General features: G+C 34.4%; 1 protein-coding gene across 1 annotated transcript in view; it reads right to left on the reverse strand.

The window, feature by feature from the left end:
* Positions 1 to 21,141, reverse strand: part of LOC148948445 (cryptochrome-2-like) — a 44,541-nt gene that overhangs the window by 16,757 nt on the left and 6,643 nt on the right. Inside the window, exons 2-6 of the mRNA XM_089094370.1 lie at positions 17,228 to 17,373; positions 13,559 to 13,753; positions 10,004 to 10,144; positions 5,450 to 5,567; positions 1,236 to 1,374 (exon numbers count right to left, since the gene is read on the reverse strand). Coding sequence (XP_088950496.1) covers positions 1,236 to 1,374; positions 5,450 to 5,567; positions 10,004 to 10,144; positions 13,559 to 13,753; positions 17,228 to 17,373 — 739 coding nt within the window. The remainder of the gene's footprint in view (positions 1 to 1,235; positions 1,375 to 5,449; positions 5,568 to 10,003; positions 10,145 to 13,558; positions 13,754 to 17,227; positions 17,374 to 21,141) is intronic.

Here is a 21,141-nt window from a genome sequence, read left to right on the forward strand (position 1 = left end):
ACGCATGGCAAAATACATGGGAAATATATAATTTGGTTATATATTTGCACATTAAGCGGGTTGGAGATAAAGTAGAGTGGATGCACCCTCAAAATGTGTTAAATACAATTTTTCTGCATATTATGAAGTAAGAAGTGATTTCTTGACACATTTTCTTCACAATAGCCCCAATTGTGGACTAATACCATTTGCATTAACGTCCATGTATTTACGGACGTTAATTTTTCGGGGAGATTTCGTAGGAACCACTTTTAATTTTTGGGACAACTTGTCACAAAACCCAATAAGCGAATCTTCTAACTTGTTTTCAGAGTAAACCGGACCAAAAAAAGAAACAAAATTGCGTTATCACTTTCTGTTTAAGAAAGAGGTTAAATGATTCATCAACTGCCTTCAGAGCTGTCAGTCACCCCTTTCTGTCATCTATTACATTTTAGCCCTGCCTCTGGATAAGTCCAATTTTCAGTGCTTACGAGTTTCAGTGCCAAAGCAATTTGGTGACTCCTAACTTTACAGAATGGAGTATAGAATTACAGAATATTGCTTAACATTGTCTAGGTAATAGAATTACAAGAACAATAAGAAAACCATAAAAATTCCATCCACGATGTCACCAAACTGATAGATTCGTCGGTGCTATCAGCACCAATCCCATTAATAGACTTTTAAATTTGCAGGATCCCTTGAATATAATAGAACAATAAGAAAAGCATAAACGTAATATTTCAATTCTAAAAAATAGTCTGAATATACCAGTGTGTAGAAGGCTTTATTCTTGGTGATGGGAAAGGATTTGAGTCATCAAAATGATTAAATATAATGAAATTAGACAGCCAAATAATGATTGTACATCCAACCAGCTTTGATCACGTTCTTGGCACTTAATGAGAATGTCTATAGTTTTACAGACACTCGAGATCTTATCAATCTATATATTCGTGCAATGTGCTTATTGTGCAACCTATGTAAAAGTGCAATGTACTATTTTAAGACCACTAATGTTCCCTACAGACATAATTATCACTATTGTGCTTCTTAGGGAGGGAGGGGGCACAATTCTCTTAATTCACCCCCCGTGAACCCTAATATGAGAAAGTGACTTATTATAAGATGATTATTTAATGTGAAAAAATAATCAAACCAGCATCTAAGAAACAAAAAATATATTGTTTATAAACAGAAATAATATAAAGAAAAACTGATAAAAGCTAAAAAGATGAGGTAAATAAACATACCTGATATAACGCTTAAGAGCTTATGATAGAACAGCCTTGGAGATATGCATCCAAATTTTAGGTAAGGACTAAGAACTGTTGTACTTGGCTCCAAACTGTTTGGCGATGTTTGGGGCTTACTAAATTTACATATCCAGTCCTTAAATGATAGTAATATTGAGGAATTTAAAAATTAAGAAATACAAAACAAAAAGGAAATAGAAGTCAATAAAGTAATTATATGTATGTAATCATATATATATATATATATATATATATATATATATATATATATATATATATATATATATATATATATATATATATATATATATATATATATATATATATATATCTACCTAGCAAAGATCGAACCATAATAATCTAGCCCATAATAACCAACCAAAAAAAAAAAAAAAAAAAAAAAAAAAAAAGAAAAAAAATGGTCAGCCCACTTACAGCAAGAACGTTTTAACTGCATTAATAGATTTGAAGAAAGTCCACGAAGCTTTTTTTTTTTGTTGTCTGAGAGTTTTACTTCTCCAAATGATTCTGTGTTCTCCCATTGCCTTTGCTGGGTTTTGTCAACAACTTCATAACCACCATATTTACGGTAACTCATTTATTACATTATCAACACCTAAGCCTTTATTATTTTCAATCCTTTTAGTACTGTCACTAATTCTTCCTCGAAACATTAGTCTTCCTTCACATCCAAAGTGTCAAAAACTTAGCTCATTCTTTTCCTGCAACTCTATCACGGTTTAGCACCTTCTCGAGATGTTCTGTTCATCTCTCTTTAACTCTTTCATTAGGCTTACACTAATTATGTTCCTATCTTTAAAGACAACTCCAAATTAACTATTCCCTTTCAACTTTTTATCATATCCGTGCAATATTTTACTACAATGCCGTCTGGCTGCATCTCCCAGGTCTTCAGTAACTTTATTCATGGCCTCCATTTCACACCTCATTAATTCATCTTTTATTTATTTGTCCACTTTCTTTACATTCCTCTTTGTGTCTTATTATCTATAACCCCTCCACCTCTCTACAAAACATAAACCATTTTCACTAATATTCCTAGCTGCGTTTCTAGTTTTCTTCTTAAGACACTATTAGCAACTTCACAAACTATTTCCCTGTTTTCGCATGACAGCGACTCAACTTTATTACTTCCTATCAACATAATGAATAAACTGATATTATCACCTAGTTTTGATGAAGATGTTTATCAGTTTTATTTTGTGTCTTGGAGAAAACACAATACTAGTTTATAAGCCTCTCAATAATCTTCCGCTGAAAATGATATTGATAACTTTTTCCAACTTAGATTTTCCAACAAAACTTTAACAAAAAAATATTTTGTTTTGTAATTTTGTCCAGCCGTGTTATCAAAAGCTAGTAATATAAATTTTTACTGTGGCACTTCAAATCATATAAGAATACCCTAAAATACTTTATTTTTTGCCGTATAAAACGTCCTTAAGGGCTTTATTTTTCTACTCCACAAACACCATACATCGTATTCTATTTTCAGTAAAGCGCCAGTTTCTAAAATTTGACAAATATAGGGAAATACCATAAATTGTCTTATTTGGGCTAGTTTAATAGATATGTATTGTATAGGCTGTGAAGCAATAAATTTTGCGCGTTTTAAGTTTTAACTTCGCTTTTCCTTACATAAAAACGAACTATTTATTTCAAACTCATACGGGCAGAATCTAGTGCTGGACATTTGGCAAGTAAAACTAATTCCGTATGCATAAAAAAATCAAAAGGCTAAGATACGCTTGCTTTGTGTGGAGCACAAGGTCTAAGTGGTATATTTTTAAACGTTTATTTTTTTCATTTGCAGTTGAACAGTAAAGTCTAAAACAAGATGCTATGAACAAAGCTTTCGGTGCACTGGATTCGTCTTCGGGCAAAGCCTTTGGCTAGTTACCGATAGCCTACAGGTTCAATTCCCACACCGACAGAGATTTTTTCTATATTTTCCTTCTATGAGCACTGTTTTTTGCCGTATCTACAAGTCATTAACTACCACTTTGACTGCATTAACTATCGTTGACTATCTTCATGAAAAACAATTAACTACCAGTAAAACCATAATAAAAATATTTTAAAATGATGCTGTAAAGCATGCATATTTTTTCGAGTCGTTTCAGTTCTTTTAATTCCATGTTTTGGATAAGAGAAATTAATAAAAAAAAAGTCAGGTGTCTGAGATCAAAACCGAAGACCACAAAAGACTAACAATATAGAAAAAATGCAAAACTTTATAATATTCGAGAAATAATTCGACACTTCTCTGAAAACTTTTTAATTTTTAGCCCCCTGGACAATCTATATGGAAATAGTTTATATTTCTTTGAAAAAAAAACATCTTAAAACACGAAGTTTTTACAAAAATCATATATTATTTTTTGTTTTCAGTAAAGCACTCAAAACTGGAGAGCCTGATTTTTTGTTTTTTTTGCCCATCTACTTTTAGGATCCTGGGACCCTGGAAGAGTTCGGTCTTGGTTGACTACCTAATTGCAACTATAATAATGATACTTACCTTACATTTCTTTATTAAATGGAATAAAGGTGATTCAGCACAAATTTATCTTATAAAATATATTTTATAATATATTATAATACAAAATAAAACTTAATAATAAGAATCTTTACGTAAAATATGTGAATTACTATATATATATATATATATATATATATATATATATATATATATATATATATATATATATATATATATATATATATATATATATATATATATATATATATATATATATATATATATATATATATATATATATATATATATATATATATATATATATATATTATCATTATAAGATATATAAAAATATACTTCGGTAATAAAACTCTCCATCATGTTTTTCCTTTTTTTCTAATTCTCCTATCTGAATTTGGTACCTCATCCTCATTGAAGTATTTTTGACGCAATAATATCATTGTGTGACAACAATAGTATGCAAATATGTTTTTTTATTTTTATGTATTATTTCTCATATTTTATGGATGTATATAATGAATATAGGACCATATTTAATGGTTATAATGCTCTTTAAGAAGAAACTTTTTCATTTTTTCATTATTTTCACATAGTCTACCTTCAAAAATTTGATAATCAAAAATTTAACAATTTGATAATCCCCTTAAAAACTCAAAATAAACCTGCAGTCTCTCCATCTTCAGGTTCCTCTTGTTTTATTACCTTATTGAATGCAATTTCTATACTGTGACTCATCCTATGGCCCCAACTTTTATTAGTATTTATTTTATTTAATATTACAGCATCAAAATTCACTATACTCCCCTTCCCAGCCTTCTTAAAAAAAAAAAATCATAAATCATCTGATGAATAGCAGAACTAGACTAGTTCTAGTGGCTAGGCAAGTTCTAGGCTAAGGTAGTGGTTTCAATTCTCAGAAAAGCAATGTATTTTTATATCTATGGGGAGGGGAAAATTTGTCGTTTTTTGTTTATTTTTTTCAGTTGCATTAATGAAACTACCAAAAAAGTGCATTTTTTAATGAAAACAATCCAAAAAAAGGCAGCTTTCAAAATATAGAAAGGAGGAAAAAACTACCGGGGTACGAGGATCATTTTCGCTACTAATTGACAAATCACCAGTATCAGCTGAATTTAGAAATTCTGTCGTGAATTCAGTTCCCCCTTTTCTGCTTAACACGTTCCTTATTCGATCATAATTTTCTCAAATATTTAAACTCCGTAATACTTCTTGAACCTTATTTTGTAACCTCCGTCAGTCTATCAAATTTTTTATTGGAGTCCAAGTCTGCTAGTGATTGATTAAAGCGTTCATCTTCCAAGACAGTGATTTGAGAGGTTGAGATTGCTCTACTATTACTAGAACGTCTAGAATTCGTCTAGAGCGTCTAGAATTACTAGAATAGCCATCACAGGGCCAGATAACAGTAGGTCAGGATTCTTTTTAGCACGGCACTTGACCCATCTTGTGAGCCCGGGATTTTGTCTTAGCCAATCTTAATGGTTATCACCTAAGCAGGTAATATTTATATTCAACTGGTTAATTTCATCACATTGTCTTATTAAACGATGTTAAAGTAATTTTCAGGATATTACTTTTGGGAATAGTTTAGCGCCAATAATTTTACGGGAGATTAGATAAGAGAACCTTTCGCAACCCTCAATTCTGTTATGCCCGTTAGAATTAGTACCTGCCGTTTGAGCTTCATTTCTAATCTTTTAAACGCTTCTGTTTCACCACCAGGGTAGAGATGAGGTCCTAGTTGTGTCTGGTCGACTTCCAAATCATCAAGGGTCGGCACTAAGTACCTAAGGAAATAAGTTAAATCTTAAATTTGGGCAGCTACTGAATCAATTCTACAAATTAATTGGAATAAACATCATAGGTGTATATAAGTCTAATAAATCCAAATTCACATTGGCACAAAAACTGCAAAGTTACCTTATTCCTCACAGGACGCGTAACACAGAATAGTTTCTCTTGTAGAATTTTGGCCATAATAGTTATAATAAACCAATTAAGTGAATGAAAAAAAAAATGTTTCTTGGGAAAAATAGTAAGACTTGCACTCCCATGCAACGAAGCTCACAACAAGCAGGGCTGTCATCAAAAATATTCAAAAACAATCTGTTTTTTTCTGACTTTCACGGCTGAAAAAAAATATGACAGAAAGTCGATTGGCAGACATAAACCTAACTTGCTAAGGTGTTTCCTGTCGTAGGAAAAACCACACGGTCTATGCAGGCAGAGGACATGAACTGATAGCTTCTTGATTATCTTGGGAGAAGATGCTTAGCTACAGCTGCAAAAACTTTACTTGCTTCCTCTGCTTTCATCAGCATAGCGCCCGATGATGACTTCGATATTTCTTTTTTCTCCATTTAATTGCAAAGTTACAAAAAAAAAACATACGCAAAAGAAAAAACTTACTTTGAGTAACATTACGAAATGGAATCATTGGTAATTGTTGTGAAATCAACTACACATTTTTTTTTCTTGGATAGCGCATATTTGATACATTCTCCTGTCAGGATTCCTGGATAAAAATTTTCTTCTTTGGCCTTTGCTTGCTCCTCATAAACTTATACTGCGGCAGCCTCAAGCATAGATTGGACTGTGCCTATCTAAATGAGATATTTATTCTTAATAATAATATAAATAATACGGCATTGGATTTTACAGTCCCTACCGGCGGTTTGAATCTCCGTTTCGTGGCCCTTCAGCTAGGAAGTGCAATGGGGGGTTGAGGGCCAGCCATCCTGTGCTTTAGTACACCCTTCCTGTTTACCTTCCCCAGATTTCTCTAGGTAAACAACAAAAGAACAAAGAACAATAGGGAAATCTTTTTGCAAGACAGTGGAGATAATTTGAATGAATATTTCGGCCCTATGTCCAAGGGCCGTCATCAGCAAGACAAATACATATAAAAGAAAAAAAAACTCACAATAACATGCGACCAATAAAACCAAAAATTAAAAATTTTTCAAAGTAGTCCTAGCATCCTTACTTCAGCAAAGTTCATTGAGTCCTGGTTGAAATATTCATTCAAATTATCTCCACTGTCTTGCAAAAAGATTTCCCTATTGTTCTTCATGCTTTTGTTGCTTGTTATTGAAAGGCAGTGTGGTCTTAGTCACTATTTTTATTTCTCCAGGTGCCCATTTAGAGCTGGGTTGACTCTAGCTGAGCTTAAAGAGCCACGCCATTGACCCCAGTTCCAAATCAAATAATCAACGACACCAGGACTCGAGTCCCTGTCCTCACGGACAAAGGATTTCAAGTCTAGCATGTCAACCACTCGGCTAGGACGGCTCTTAATAGCTTTCTGGAATCTCCCAGACGTCTCCTGAACAAGCTTCTATACAACTTTGCTTTTATAAGATCATCTTTTCCATCAAGAAGTTTCACTGCAAAGTCTCATAGTTGAGCTTTTTCACCAGTTTACATATTGTCTTCTTTCTCTTTCTTACGCATCTCCTTTTCTGTCAGTTGTTTCTTCAGCCCTTCTTTTGTTTTCATCACGTTTTTCACCACTAAATATGCATTATAGCTTGGACTAGCGCCATTACCTAGTTGAATTAACTCGTTTGTTATTGGGTGCGAATAAGGTTTATTTTTTAACCTTTTCATTTTATGGCACACAATCGTTCAGGCGTTGAACATCATAGGTCTCACTAAGGCTTTGTCTTTGGCAAGCACTCACACCAATTTCAAAAACACTTTAAGGAAAAATATTGAACGAGCGGTATCAGTCATAAATAGCGAAAAGATAGAGAGCAAAAGGAAAGAAGTTCATCAATCCCGGTAATGAAAGATGAGAAGAAAAAACAGAAAACCCATCTCCCACGCTTTTACTCTGAATTCTTGACCATCTTTGTGACTTGGCCAGAATTCTGAATTTTTGTAGAAAATCTGAATAGGTCACAGTCTAGAACTAGCGATCAGGACTTTATTTATAAGGAAGTATTTATTTAGTGTCATAGTCCAAGAATGGGAGATAATTGATCTCCCGTAGAATATCCAAATAGTACAGACTTCTGGAATAAAACGGAAACAATTTTCAATCTTTAGGCCCAATAAAAATAAACGAAAAATTAAAGATTCAAAGCTTCCAACATTTTCTAATCATAATCTACGTTATTTATTCAAAAATCATTTTGAAAACAGTAAGAGCTGTGCTTTGAGTCTTTTATGCCGTATTTGTATTTGACCTTTTACAACCAAGACCCCCTATGAATCCTATCCGATAACACCGTTCTCTTGTGCTGCGCTGAAAAAAAAAAGTTTTTTCGCAATTTCACAAGCAGATTAACTTTCCATTATTACCGTAAAACATTAAACAGAAACGCAGATTTACTCATTTATAAACAATTTTAGTCGCCTCAAACAGGGATTATCGACAATTTTCTTCCCCTCGATCCATTTTTTTTTAAATGAAACTGTGCAGGATCAGATACTTCACAGACAGGCAATAAGAACACTATAAGAAATAACGGTTAAAGTTTATTGAACGGCAGTTTTTTTCTTTTTGTGTAATGAAAGCGTGTTACAGTTTATTTCACAGGAAAAGAACAATTTTTTTTATGTGAATTACTCACACTATTCACAGTATGTTATTTCGTAGGCGAAGGAAAGTTTTATTTGGAATTTTCTTCATGGGTTGATTTGATTCTTATTAAAACTAAAATTTTAACAGGATTGTAAAGTTGTAGCTCAAAAACTTAAACAAAACAAACAATAACAAATCACAACAATAAGAAATTATGGATAGAACTAAATGCTGTAACACAAAACAACGAGCCACAAAGCATGATGTTTGTTTTTTCTAATTTACTTCAAATACCTGATAACAAATCTGTAAATTTTTTTGCTTTATCATGCCAGTTTTCAAGATATAGACAAAAATACATTTCTTAATCCTCTTTCGGTGTGTAAAACATCACAGAAAGATGTTTAAAGGCTCATTTGCACACTATTTGTTGTATCTATATCTTTTTTAAACTCAGTCTTTGATGCTGATTACGAATCTAAATGTTTTGCTCCATCGCGTCAGGTTTGAAGATGCTGACAAAAATACATTTCTTAATCCCTTTTTGTTTCATGAAATAACATAAAGATGTTTAAGGGGTCATTTGCACAGTAATTCTTATATCTATATATTTTTCTAACACAGTTGTTACAAATAAAAAAATACAACGCTAGACTCTTAAAGTCCAAGCCAGCGGTACTGATCTCCGTTTCTAGGCCCTTCAGCCAGAAAGTGGAATGGGGGGCTGGCAGGTCAGCCATCCTTTGCTTTCGTACACCCTTCCTGCTTACCTTCCCCAAGTTTCTCCAGTTACCCATTTACAGCTGGGTCGACTCTGGCTCCAAATCCAGCGCTCCAATCACTCGGCTAGGAAGACACAAAAATATTTTCCAGGCCTCGAAGGAACTTTTCCTTTTTAGTGGATGGTACCCGCACCGGTTATACTTTTCCATTGCGCTGCATCTGTTCATGCTGATTACAAATCTCAAACTGTTTTGCTTTATCACTTCAGGTTTATTCTACACTACAAAATTACTCTACAACGCAACTATTGATTTTTACTTTATCGGTTTGTCCTTGTTAAAGAAGCATTCGTAACATCCTGTAGGTTCGTTGTTATAACAAATTTGGTTTATTTTGACGCAGAACCTATCCCTTTATTCTGTTGCAGAATATAAGGATAGGCATACACAATGAAAATTAAAAATCAGAAAAATATTTCCATATTTTCTTGCACAAAATTGTGACTCCATATAAGTTGAGATATATTTTCCATCAAAAGAGAAAAATCATTCAAGAAGTACAAGGCATTGATCCCCAAAAGGCAAAAAGTGGCAACACACAGGCGAATTATACAAAAATTGTACAAGGTTATAGAAAGTATCGTAAAGGTCATGAAATTTTGGAACGTGGGGTCAGTCCAGTAAGTCCCTACCTGCAGAATCCCAGGCAATTAAATAGAGAAGCATTAGCCCAAAACTCCTGCTTCCACGGCCTAAGTTAGTTCACTTATTGATCAGTCTAATCTACGTATTTTTTTCTTCTCAGGAAATCATTTCCTACTTAAAACGGTGTTATAAATAATAATAATAAAAAAAAATCTTGTTTACCTAGTTTGTGTGACAGAAAGGATTAATCAAGTTGTACAAAGGAAACCTGTCCCAAAAATACTTTAACATACACCAACAGTATCAAATTAAAAACAAGAAATCTTACTTCTTTCCATCAATGGAGTATATATTACTAGGTATTGAAATCGGAGAATCCAATGGAGACTTAGGATGTCCTATTTTCTTAACCAAACTTTCAAATTTCTGGTAGGTCATGGGCGTGGCTCCGTTATTTGCTTGTATAATCCTAAAAGTATATTCAAACAGCTACTATCTTAACCCTTAGTATTTGGCAACACTGATCATCTAATTTGTCATTTTTATCTTTCTCTTTTCAGGCTATAAAAAAAGGCTGCTAGCCAACTGAATTTACCAGGCCTATATTTAGACCTGGATTTATAGAAACACGATTGTGGATTTTAAATATATAAACAAAAATATTGTTTTGAAGTGAAAAACGAGCAGTAGCTATCATATATTTCGGGAAGTTGTCACCTACTCCCTAACCCTTCACTTTTTACCCAACTTAGAATTTTCTTTCAGTGCTTCTGGAATTTGAAATTCATAATTTAAATTTGTGCTGTAATGCACCGAGAGCGAAAGTAACTTGGGCCTAGTTGTATTTGCTTTAAATAACAAAAATTTTTGTTCAATTGTCAAATGTTGAGTTCAAAGATGCAATTTTATACAAGCAAGTTCTTGCACTTTATAATGCTAATATCTCATTCAACTCCCTACTGTTAACGCTAAAATTTAACTTTTGTACGCCAAATTCTTCAAGAGCAAAAGCTTTTGGGTGTATTTAGTTTTCAGAGAAGAATAAGATAATGCTGATTGTTAATGGTTGTTGTCCGCTCAAATGCGCGCACTTTCCACTAAAATTCAATTTTATTTTCATCACAATTCTTCGAATTTTCAGAAAAACCGCTACCGCAATAAAGGTAGAGCTCTCACCACCCTAGGTGCCCACAATACACATATAGACCTTTCGGCGTATTGTACTGAAGTATTCCTTAGAGAAAATTGCAAAATTTTAAGCTGAAATAGTCGATCTACAGCTAAGTAGTATCGTAGGTAAATGACAAAGGTGTCAATTGATTCAAATTAGTCAAGTTAAGCTCACAAATAATCATAGACACAACAATTGCGTTGACTCAATAAAGAGCAATATGTCACATATGTTTTTTTCGGTAATATAAAACGAATATTTGTAGAAAACTGTAGGAAGGATTGTTCGATCATAAATCAATTCTAGAACCCTTTTTTGAGCCAAAATCCACGAGAGGGCGAGGGAGGGGCAAACAACCATCCTTGTCAACAGCCCTTGTCCACCCAAGTCAAACCGCACTCCCACCTAGTATAGAATACATATTTGAGGATAGCTATTATATTTAAAACAATTGAGAAGACCCAAAAAAAGTCCCCGCGTATGACATGATCCGTTCAGTCCCAGGAGCAGGAGGGCCCAAATTAAGTAAACATCGAAGATAAATAGAGGCTAATTATATAAATTTTAGTAAAGAGGTAGAACTACTACAACCTGTTGAAATGCGGATCGTGCAAAGAATCTGGTCCAGATGTTGACAAAACCTTAAGGCCCGCGTCCCCCCCCCCTGTTAACAAATATAAAATAAGATGCCCCTCTTTCAACACATGACTGTTCTCGGACTATTTACGGATTTATTTTTTTTTAATTAACTGTCCCCAATGAAAACACAGTAAGAATGTATTTCACAAACGATTTTTTTTATTTTTCTATTAAAGTTATATCCAAGGGTTTCTAAATTCACTAACATTGACTAGACTCTAATTTTAAATTCACATGTGCTTGTAGTTCAACTGGAAAAGGCTACGAATCATGCAAATAGCGAATTTTAAAACAAAACTTTCATGAATAAATTTTAGTAGAATGAAGAACATTTTCTACCTTATTAAATCAGGACACGAGTCCCTATTTTGGTCCACTAGGGTCCAAGAGCTATTTATGAGAATAAACCTGCTGTGGTTCAGGTAGAAAATGAGGTAAGTAGCTGTTTTCGTATTAAATCAGGAGTTAGGCAAGGTTATGTTCTATTCCCATTGGTATGGCTCATTTTGAAGGACTTTGTATAAAGGAGCGGAGGAAAGGCAAGGAGAGAATACAGAATCAAAGAAGAATCAGAAGACTAGGTCGCTAAGGCTAGAAACAAGTAAAGATGAAAAGGTGATACTGGGTAATGATATGACTGATCGAGTGAACAGCTTCAGTTACCTTGGTAGTATTATTAGTAAAGACGGTGGGTGCAGTGAACAGGTCAAAAGTAGAATAGCCAAAGCCCAGATTTTTTTTTACAGTTGAAAAAAAATTTGGAAGAATAGGAAGATAAGTCTGTGAACCAAGATGAGAATATTGGAAGCTACAGGGATAACAGCGGTCATATACGGTTCTGAAGTATGGGTGCTCTGAAAAACAGAGGAGATTTGTTAGATGTTTTACCGAGAAATTGCCAATGGATTATTTTGGGTTCCCGACGGACTGATCGTATTTCTAACAGTAGGCTGTACGAAACGTGTGGTTCAATCCTGCTTTCTAAGGATAAAATGAGAGAAGGGTTGAATGGCTAGGGCACGTTCTGCAGATGAGGATGACAGATTGCCAAAAAGTGTTCTTTTGGCCAACTGTCTAAGGCTAAACGAAAAACATGTCGTCCTTGGTTGGGGTGGGATGATGTAAGGAAAGATTTAGGGGAAACGGGAACTTCCTGGGAGGGTGTAAAGAGCGAGGAATTGAATAGATTGTGATGGAGTAGGAGTGTGTGTAGCTGTATTGGTCTTAGGCAGCTTGGTCCTGCGGTGGGTTGTTAGTAGTAGTAGTAGTAGAGTCCCACAACTTCATATGCATTTACATGTTGCAGTTCTTTCAATTCTTGACTCCTCAGGAATGATTTTGGCAGCAGCTGCTTGTCCCAAACCAAAATATAGCAAGTATACATTTAACAAGTTTAATGCTCAGCGTTTCGTATTTCGTTAATAGCAAATATTTTGCTAAAATCCAGATTTTAGACACATACTTATGTGCACTGCCCTGTGAAAGGGGTCCAAATTATGTAAATAGCGAATTTTAAAATAAAACCTGCATGGAGAAGATTTAGTAGAATGAACGGCATGTTCAATCTTCGTGAAATAAGGATAGAGTCCTTATTTTGGTTCACTGGGGTCTGGGATCCCACAGCTTCAAAAGCATATGTATGTTGCAATTCTTTTCTATCGATTACTCTGGGATCATTTTGGCGGCAGTCGACAACAAAAAGCATCGATGTTCTCGAAGCAGCCGACGACAAGGTCGATCAAGAACACAAAGGCAAAAGAGCTCTGAAGGCTTAATAGTAGCCAGAAGTTGTGGTATTTATTTGATTATTCAGATTAAAATCAGTCCTTCATTTCATTTGTTCAAACATAAATACCTCATTACGGTTCATTATCAGCGACCGATTCCTTTCCGTTTAAAATAAAAAGTAGCTTGTCTTATTGACAAATGAGCAGAAAACAATACTTAATAGACAAAAAACATCTACAATTGAGTAAATCTGACTGGTACATTTTCTTACCTGTGCATTTAGGACCTCAAATCTACTATTCCCTAAATCTTTAACGCCCCTAGACTAATAAAGCGATTACTTACTCATTTGGATTATAAAGCGTATGAGAACAATATTCATGAACTTCGACGTGATGCAATTTGGCAAGCTTCCGTATCGTTTCGTCTCTCGACTTGGCGTAAGGTTCTGTATCAGATTCGAATGTAAGAGCTTTCACATTCCAGTCTTTGATTATGTTATTAAACACACTTTCAGGTGAGTCACGAAGGACATAGAGTCTAGTGAAGAAAACGATGACATTATTATTAGAACTCATCAAATTCATAAATTTCAAATTACCACTAATAAAACAAGAGTAACAATTAATACGTTATGCAAAAGATGACAAATCGTCCTATTACTCTTACTCCTATTTTCTCGAAAATTTGTGAAGGATTCCTTGCAGATTGGCTAAAAAAATTCTACCCCTTACTGACTTGAGGCAATTAGGGAACTTAAAATCCACTTCTACTTCCCACTACCTTGTTTTTCTTATCAACAATGTCGGAAAAATCCTCGAAAAGCCTAATTCCATGCTAAATTTAATTTCCATTGACCTTCAGAAAGCATTTGACCTTGTTAACCACATCCCTATTTTGTCCCCCATTCGCTGCGTTACTTCCAGATATGAAAAACTTTTGTCCCCTTCATCACAGAAAAAATTAATAAAATATCCCACCAGTTTCTCCCTTTTGTTTCTTTTTTTTATTGGCTGATGGTGCAGCCCAGGTTCTTGCACCTATTTGCTTGTTTTGCCCCCCCCACACACTTTTTGTTAGTGTCGCTTTTAATCTTTATATATATTTATATTTCGTGCTCTTTTTGTGTTTATTCACTTATTTTTGTCCCTTCTCCTCTTTCTTTTTGACCAGTTTTTATCTTCTTAACTTTTTATTGACTTTACGCAGTTTATTGACATATTTTTCCGGGCTCGTTTTAATTTTTATATATATTTTTATCTTGTTCTTTTTTGTATTTATTTGCTTGTTTTACCCCCCCCCCCTTTTTAATGTCCCTTTTAATTTTTTTGTCTGACTTGTATTTTTTTTTAAGTTTAGTTTGACCAGTGTTTATCTTGTTAACTTTTTAATTGACTTTTTACAGTTAAATTATTGACTCACAAATGATCATTCATTATGGTTTTTCTTCCTTCGTTGTTGTTTTTACATTTGTGCCAGTTTTCGTGTAATCATATGATTCATCAACTCTGATGTCCGAATTTGGCCCTTAGTGGAATTGTGATAGTGATGTTTTTGAAATGAATAGCTAATGCTTTTATTTCAACATATATTGCTACATGTAATTTGGTAAAGGAAAAGAAAATAGTAGCGGTTATAGGTTGCTGCACGTTTGTACTAAAACAATCTAGTTATAACCAGTACAGTATTTTGTCATAAAATTGCCTAGTTAAGATGGTACCCCTATAATGGCAAAATGGCCAATCATATTGATTGTGTTGCTGTCAACCAAAGACTAGCAGCATCAATACAAGATATTAAGTGTATACACAAGTGCTATCATTGATGTTAGAAGCAAATATCACTATCTAGTAGTGTCTAGGGCTAATCTAAAGCTGAAATTCTGGAAGGATAACTACCTTCCAGAAAGTTAAGACGCTGCTATACGCCAGGATGAGAATTCGAGATAAACTTTCCAGGAACAGTTGAATATCAAGCTGGAAAGTCTAAAATATAATAATACAGAAGATGGATGAGATAATTTTAGGAAAATAGTTTGTGAAGTAGCAGATGGTGTCTTAAGAAGGATAGTAAGAAACAGGGCTATGGACATTAGCAAAAATGTTAAAGTCTAGTAGAGAGGAAAAGGGGCTTGTACCAGAAGTATTTGAGTGATGGATTATATGAAAATAAAAGGAATGTAAGAAAAGTAGAGAAAGCATTAAAATATGATTTAGGAAGATGTGAAGAGGAGGCAATGGATAAAGTTACTGAAAATCTGGAACATGCAGCCAAATGGCAAAATAGTAAAATAGTGTACTGTTATGTTAAGAAAAATAAGAGAGAATAGTTAATCTTTTGTGAGAGATTAGAACATTTTGAGAATGTGATAAACTGCAATAAAGTTACTGAAAATGTTATAGAAAAAGTTTGTGATAAATTGGATGTGAAGGAAGATTTATTTCGCAAGGAAGAATTAGAGGCAGTACTAAAAGGATTAAAAATATAGAGATAAATGATTGAAGACCACAAATATGATTTTTGTAAAAAGGGGAGTACCAAGCAACTTTAGGAAAACTTTAATTAAACCTATTTATAAGAAAAGTGATAATCTGAGTGAGTGTAGTAATTATAAGCATTAGCTTGGTTTCTGTATCAAGCAAACTACCAAGTATGATGATCTTTTTTTAGACTTGCTGTTATGGATGCTTTAGATAAAGTTGTAAGAAAAGAACAGTGTGGATCTAGGAAGGGGAGGGGTGTATTAATTAAATCTTCAATTTTAGATTAATAATTGAGAAGTGTCTGAGTCATCAGTCCCCTTTAGTCCTCAGTATTATAGATTATGAGTAAGCTTTTGATTCAGCCAATAAAAGAGCTTTAACAAAGACCCTATTCTTGTAAGGTATAGCAGATAAGCACATTAAAATGATTAATATTATGTACAAGAATAACATTGCTATGGTTAAGGTAGGAAATGAGGTTAGTAGCTGGTTTTCTATTGAATCAGGAGTTAACCAGGGTTGTGTTTTATCCCATTTATATGGATCATTTTCATGGACTTTGTCCTATGGAACAAGACATAGGCTATGGAAGAGCCTGGAATCAAATAGAAAAGTAAAACTCTCCTATAATTAGATTATGCTGATGATTTGAGCATCCTAGATGAAAATATTAGCAAAATGAATGATTTTTATGAAGTTTTAAGAGTTCAAGGTCCAAGAATAGGTTTGAACTTTAATGTTAAGTTACTTAGAATGGAAATAAATGAAGGTGAAGAGGGGATGTTAGGTAACAAAAAAGATCAATTAAATGGATAAATTTGCTTAACTAGGTAGTATTGTTAGTAAAGATGGTGGATGCAGTGAAGGTGTTAAAAGTAGAAAAGATAGGGTTCAAAATGTTTTTTCATAGTGGAAAAAGTTCTCAATTCTATTATGCCCATCAGAAGTAGTACCTGCCCTAAATGCTAGGGTTCAAAATGTTTTTTTCATAGTGAAAAAGTTTGGAAGAATAGAAAGACAAGTCTGCTAATTAGAAGCCACAGGAATGAAAGTGGTCAAGTATGGTTCTGAAAGTTGGGTGCTCCAAAAGACAGAGGAGGATTTTTTAGATGTTTTCCAGAAGAATTGTCTATGGATTCCTTTGGGCACCCATCCATACAATTGAGCTCATTCCTAACCATAAGCAGTACAAAAATGGGATGTTTTCCTGATTTCTAGGACTATAATAAGAAGAAGTTTGAGAATGGCAGATTGCCAAAGATCATTCTTTTTGACCAATCAAACAAAAAAACAGATTGTCCCCAAATAGGGTGGGATGAGGATGTAAGGAAGGATTTAATGAAAATTGAAACTTCTTGGTAGGGTGTAAAGAGGGAGACTTTGAATAGATTAAGATGGAGGAGGAGCATGTGTAGCAATGTTGGCCTCAGACAGCTTGGTGGTGCAATGAATTGTTAGTAGTAGTAGTATATATGTATATACATATTTTTGAACTCATAATTGTAAAAGTTAATATAAAAAAAATCCTTACCGAGACCCTAACTTCTTAAGGTTAGCATCTAAATCACTGAGAGAATCTAGAAGGAACCTCCATCTATTGACTCCAACAGTAGCCTGCTTAACAAACCAGGTATCTAATATAAAAATAGCATAGAAAGCATGCTTTTTTTCTTCAGCCTAAAACAAAGTAGTTCATTAGACAATAAATTAAATTAAAGTACAGTTTTAACTGATGGCAAAGAAACAAAACAAGAGTGTGGCTCCTCCAAGACTTTTTGTTCAAGCAACTTAAATCTAGTTCCTAACTTATTTCATTGTTGAAGGTTTCTTTGCTGTCATTTACCTCCATCCACTTTAATGAAGCAATAACCCAGTTTATATAAAAAAACCTTTCTTTTTTTGAAAAAGTTGCTGCTTCATTGGGGTTTACTGTAAAAAAAAAAAGGAATAAGAGAGCAGTGCTGTTGTAAAATATAATGGCGAAATATAAACTAGGCTATATATTACTCCATTACAGGGGGTGGGAGTGAATTGAAGCAGTGACTTTTAGGAGTAAGATAAGTAAGTATTTAAGTTTGTTTTTTAAGCATTTGGACTTCTTTAGGGTAATATGGGATATTAGCAGCTCCTCAGAAGGAGAAGTGCTAAAAAAGTAGTACCATTAGATTTCTTATTTTATGCTTTTTCCAAATATCATGTTTGATTTTTTGACAAGCCCTGATCTACCCCCCTGATGAGCCCATATACCCTACACCCCTAAATAGTGAGGTTATCTCCTCCTTTGCTGGATTGTTTTAGGCATGAAATAGTATATTTAAGTAGACCTAAGAATTAGCATTTAATACCATATTCTGCCAGTACTCATGAAACTTTCATGTTCATCAATGTGAACTCCTACTAAGCTGATTTTCAGCAGTATGTTAGAGTCTGATCATGGTGTATGGATGATAGGGATTACAGTTGTCAAAATGAGAACACTGCACTTTGAAATGTTAATTCCAACAGGCAGTCTGCAGCCCATGCTTAAATTTTGAATATGTCTGATTGGTTACTAAATCTGTCAGCAAGTCCAAATTTTTTTGGATTGTTGCCATAGTCATATAATTTCAAGTTTCTTTTATTATATCATTTGTGTGAATGAGGAATAGAGCAGGGCCCAGCTCTGTACCCTGTGGCACACCATGGATCCTCAGATGGGCTTGAGAAGACCTTTTCACTATTACAGGTGAAGAATTAACCTTGCTGCATGTAGTTTCAGAAGAAATCTACAGTCCACTTGATGGCATCTGTGTGGATATCTATTGATGAAATTTTCAATTTTGAGATATTTGTGAGGGACTTGTGACATGGTTGTGAAGAAGGCTGGTAACACTATTATATGTCTCATGAAGATTAGTCTCAACTGACTTTTTGGGCAGGAAACTGCAGGTTAAGGAGATAAACGATTAGGCTATTATTGAGAAAATATGCCAGGAGATAAGAATTTACAATAGTTCTTAACCTTTCTGTAATCACCTTTGTTGAAAATTGGTATTATATGAATCTCTTTCCATTTTGAGGGTATTTTCTTTAATTTGAGAGAATTTTGGAAGATACAGAACAGAGGAAAAGCAATCTCTTTAACAAGGTTCTTCCAAGTTGTCATAAGGAGGTTTGATACCACAAAGAATCAGCCTATCTCATCCATTACAAACTTTTTTAGTTTGTGTGGCCAAACTATTTAGAATTGATTGGGTGATCTTGTCATAACTTGTAGAGCTTGGATAAGCACTCCAAATAAATGACAGAAAACTAAAAGGCAACATCTACTTTCCCTGACATCTTAGAAAACCCTTTGTAACTTCTCTTATTTTGTGCTGGATATAGATATATTTAGTTTTAGAGAAACTTATACCATTAGAAAGTGTAAATTATGCTTTTTTTATCAAATGGAGCAGAATTTTCTTTTTAAAATTCAAGAAAGAGTTGTCCCTAAAACCATTCTAGTATACCTGCTAAAAACTACCTCACAAGAAATTTGGTTTGATCAATTTGACAGCTCTTCAAATTTTCTGTGGTGCAACCCACTTTGATTGAAAACTTTGCCAACATAATTCAACTGTCTTTTAATTTAAATTTCATTATCAAATCACAAATTCTCAATAGGTTTCAATGATAAGTATCCCACATGAGCATTTGCTAATGGACCCTTTGCCTTTGAGACAGTCAGCCAATGTTGAGGCACACAAAAGGATCTTTAAAGTATCAAATACCTCTTAAGTCTGGACTTCTTGCAGATAAACCAATATAGAAGACATTGTGTTTCCAATGATATGATAGAGGGTAGGTGGCAAAGGTTTCTCAGGTTCAATAGTAAAAACAGGTGCAAATTTTCAATTAAGCAGTTCTGTAATGTTTTATAGGCCTCTCACAGTGTCTCCATTTGACAATTGTTAAATATTTATTGATCAACTTCAGTGATCCTGGCTGGATACACGATTCAAAAAATGTTTTGGGTTTCCTTTACTGTCAGTAGCAAGCTTGCACTCAAAATTTGTATAAAGCTGTTTAGGAAGATTTTGTAGTTTATTTTTAGCCCTAGCAAACTTCTTATAGTAGTCTTTTTTTGTTTTAAATGTACCTTTAAAAGCGAAAATTGCTTGCATTCCTTGACCTATCAAAAGCATTCACCCTATCTGATTGCAAAATAAGACTCAGTGGATATTGACTACTGCTTAAAAATACAGACAACAATTGAAGAAAATATGATAACCTGATTAAAAGAAACATACTGTGGTAACAGTCTAGAATTACCAGTCTTCTAAGAGTTATATATTTCTGTATATAACTTATATAGGCCTAGTCAGTGAGTTACACATATTTATAAGTAGTAGGTTAAATATGTCACTGAGTTATATATTTCTGTATATAACTTATATAGTCCTAGTCAGTGAGTTATGTATATTTATAAGTAGTAGGTTAAATATGTCACTGAGTTATGGCCTTTGCAAAAAAAAGTGATCCTTTATCTGGCATCCCCCAGGCCATTCAGCGTGTCCCCAAGTGGTGATAAGGGAACGCTCTACAGATATGTAGGGTACCTCCATAGGAGGCACGGACCAAGGGGGGACCTTGTCCCTGGGGGTCCATAATAGAATCTGGGGCACCCTCGCCCGGGGTCATACATACAGGCAGAGGAGGAAGAAGGCCCCTCAAATGTACACTCAAAAGGGCCCACTGGTTTGTCCACAAGTTCCATGAGTTGCAAACCTTCTCCCAGTAATGGGTTAAATTGCATGGTGACGCAGAACTCCATCGCGGGATGATCCTCTATAGGAGGACAACTGCGGCAGGGCATAAGATCCAGATCTATGGACAACGGCCTCTACAAAGGGCAGCCTCGACCCTTTCGGGGTACCTGTAAGACTGGGGACCTTGCAGTCAACTCTATTCCCACTTGAGGAGTGGCGCCCCTTGAGGAAATTATAGCCTAGTAAACGACACAGCATTTGCACGGGATTCTGACTAATGGACAATTCTTCTGGGATTGGTATGTTTTGATGGGCGTCTTTGGGCTGAAAAACCTCTTCCTAGCTAATTTATCTATTACTGGTTGCCTCCCCGTAGTAGCATAATATCTGTAGGCATGAATATATAATGAGTCGGCAGTAATAGGCTTGAGAATGTCTGTGCAGGATTTCGACTCTTGTTGATAGAAGGGCATCACCAAGTGCTGAAAACCATGTTGTGACCAAGATGGGCCCAGGATTACGCAATTCCTCCATTGAAGGAGGTCCCAGGGACTTCCTGCTGTCTAGTTCTAAGCCGGCATAAGCACTTCGGTGGCCTTGAGAACATATGTGATCCCCGTCCTGCACTGGTACCCGGGATCATTGCTTTTCCTGAGGCGAAAAAAATTTCAATGATTTAAAGAACATGAAAATTGGAACTTGGAATGTTACGACA

Source organism: Artemia sp. Qi Xiang Cuo, chromosome 9, assembly GCF_049724085.1.
Source record: "Artemia sp. Qi Xiang Cuo chromosome 9, ASM4972408v1, whole genome shotgun sequence".
Classification (NCBI taxonomy): Eukaryota; Metazoa; Arthropoda; class Branchiopoda; order Anostraca; family Artemiidae; genus Artemia; species Artemia sp. Qi Xiang Cuo.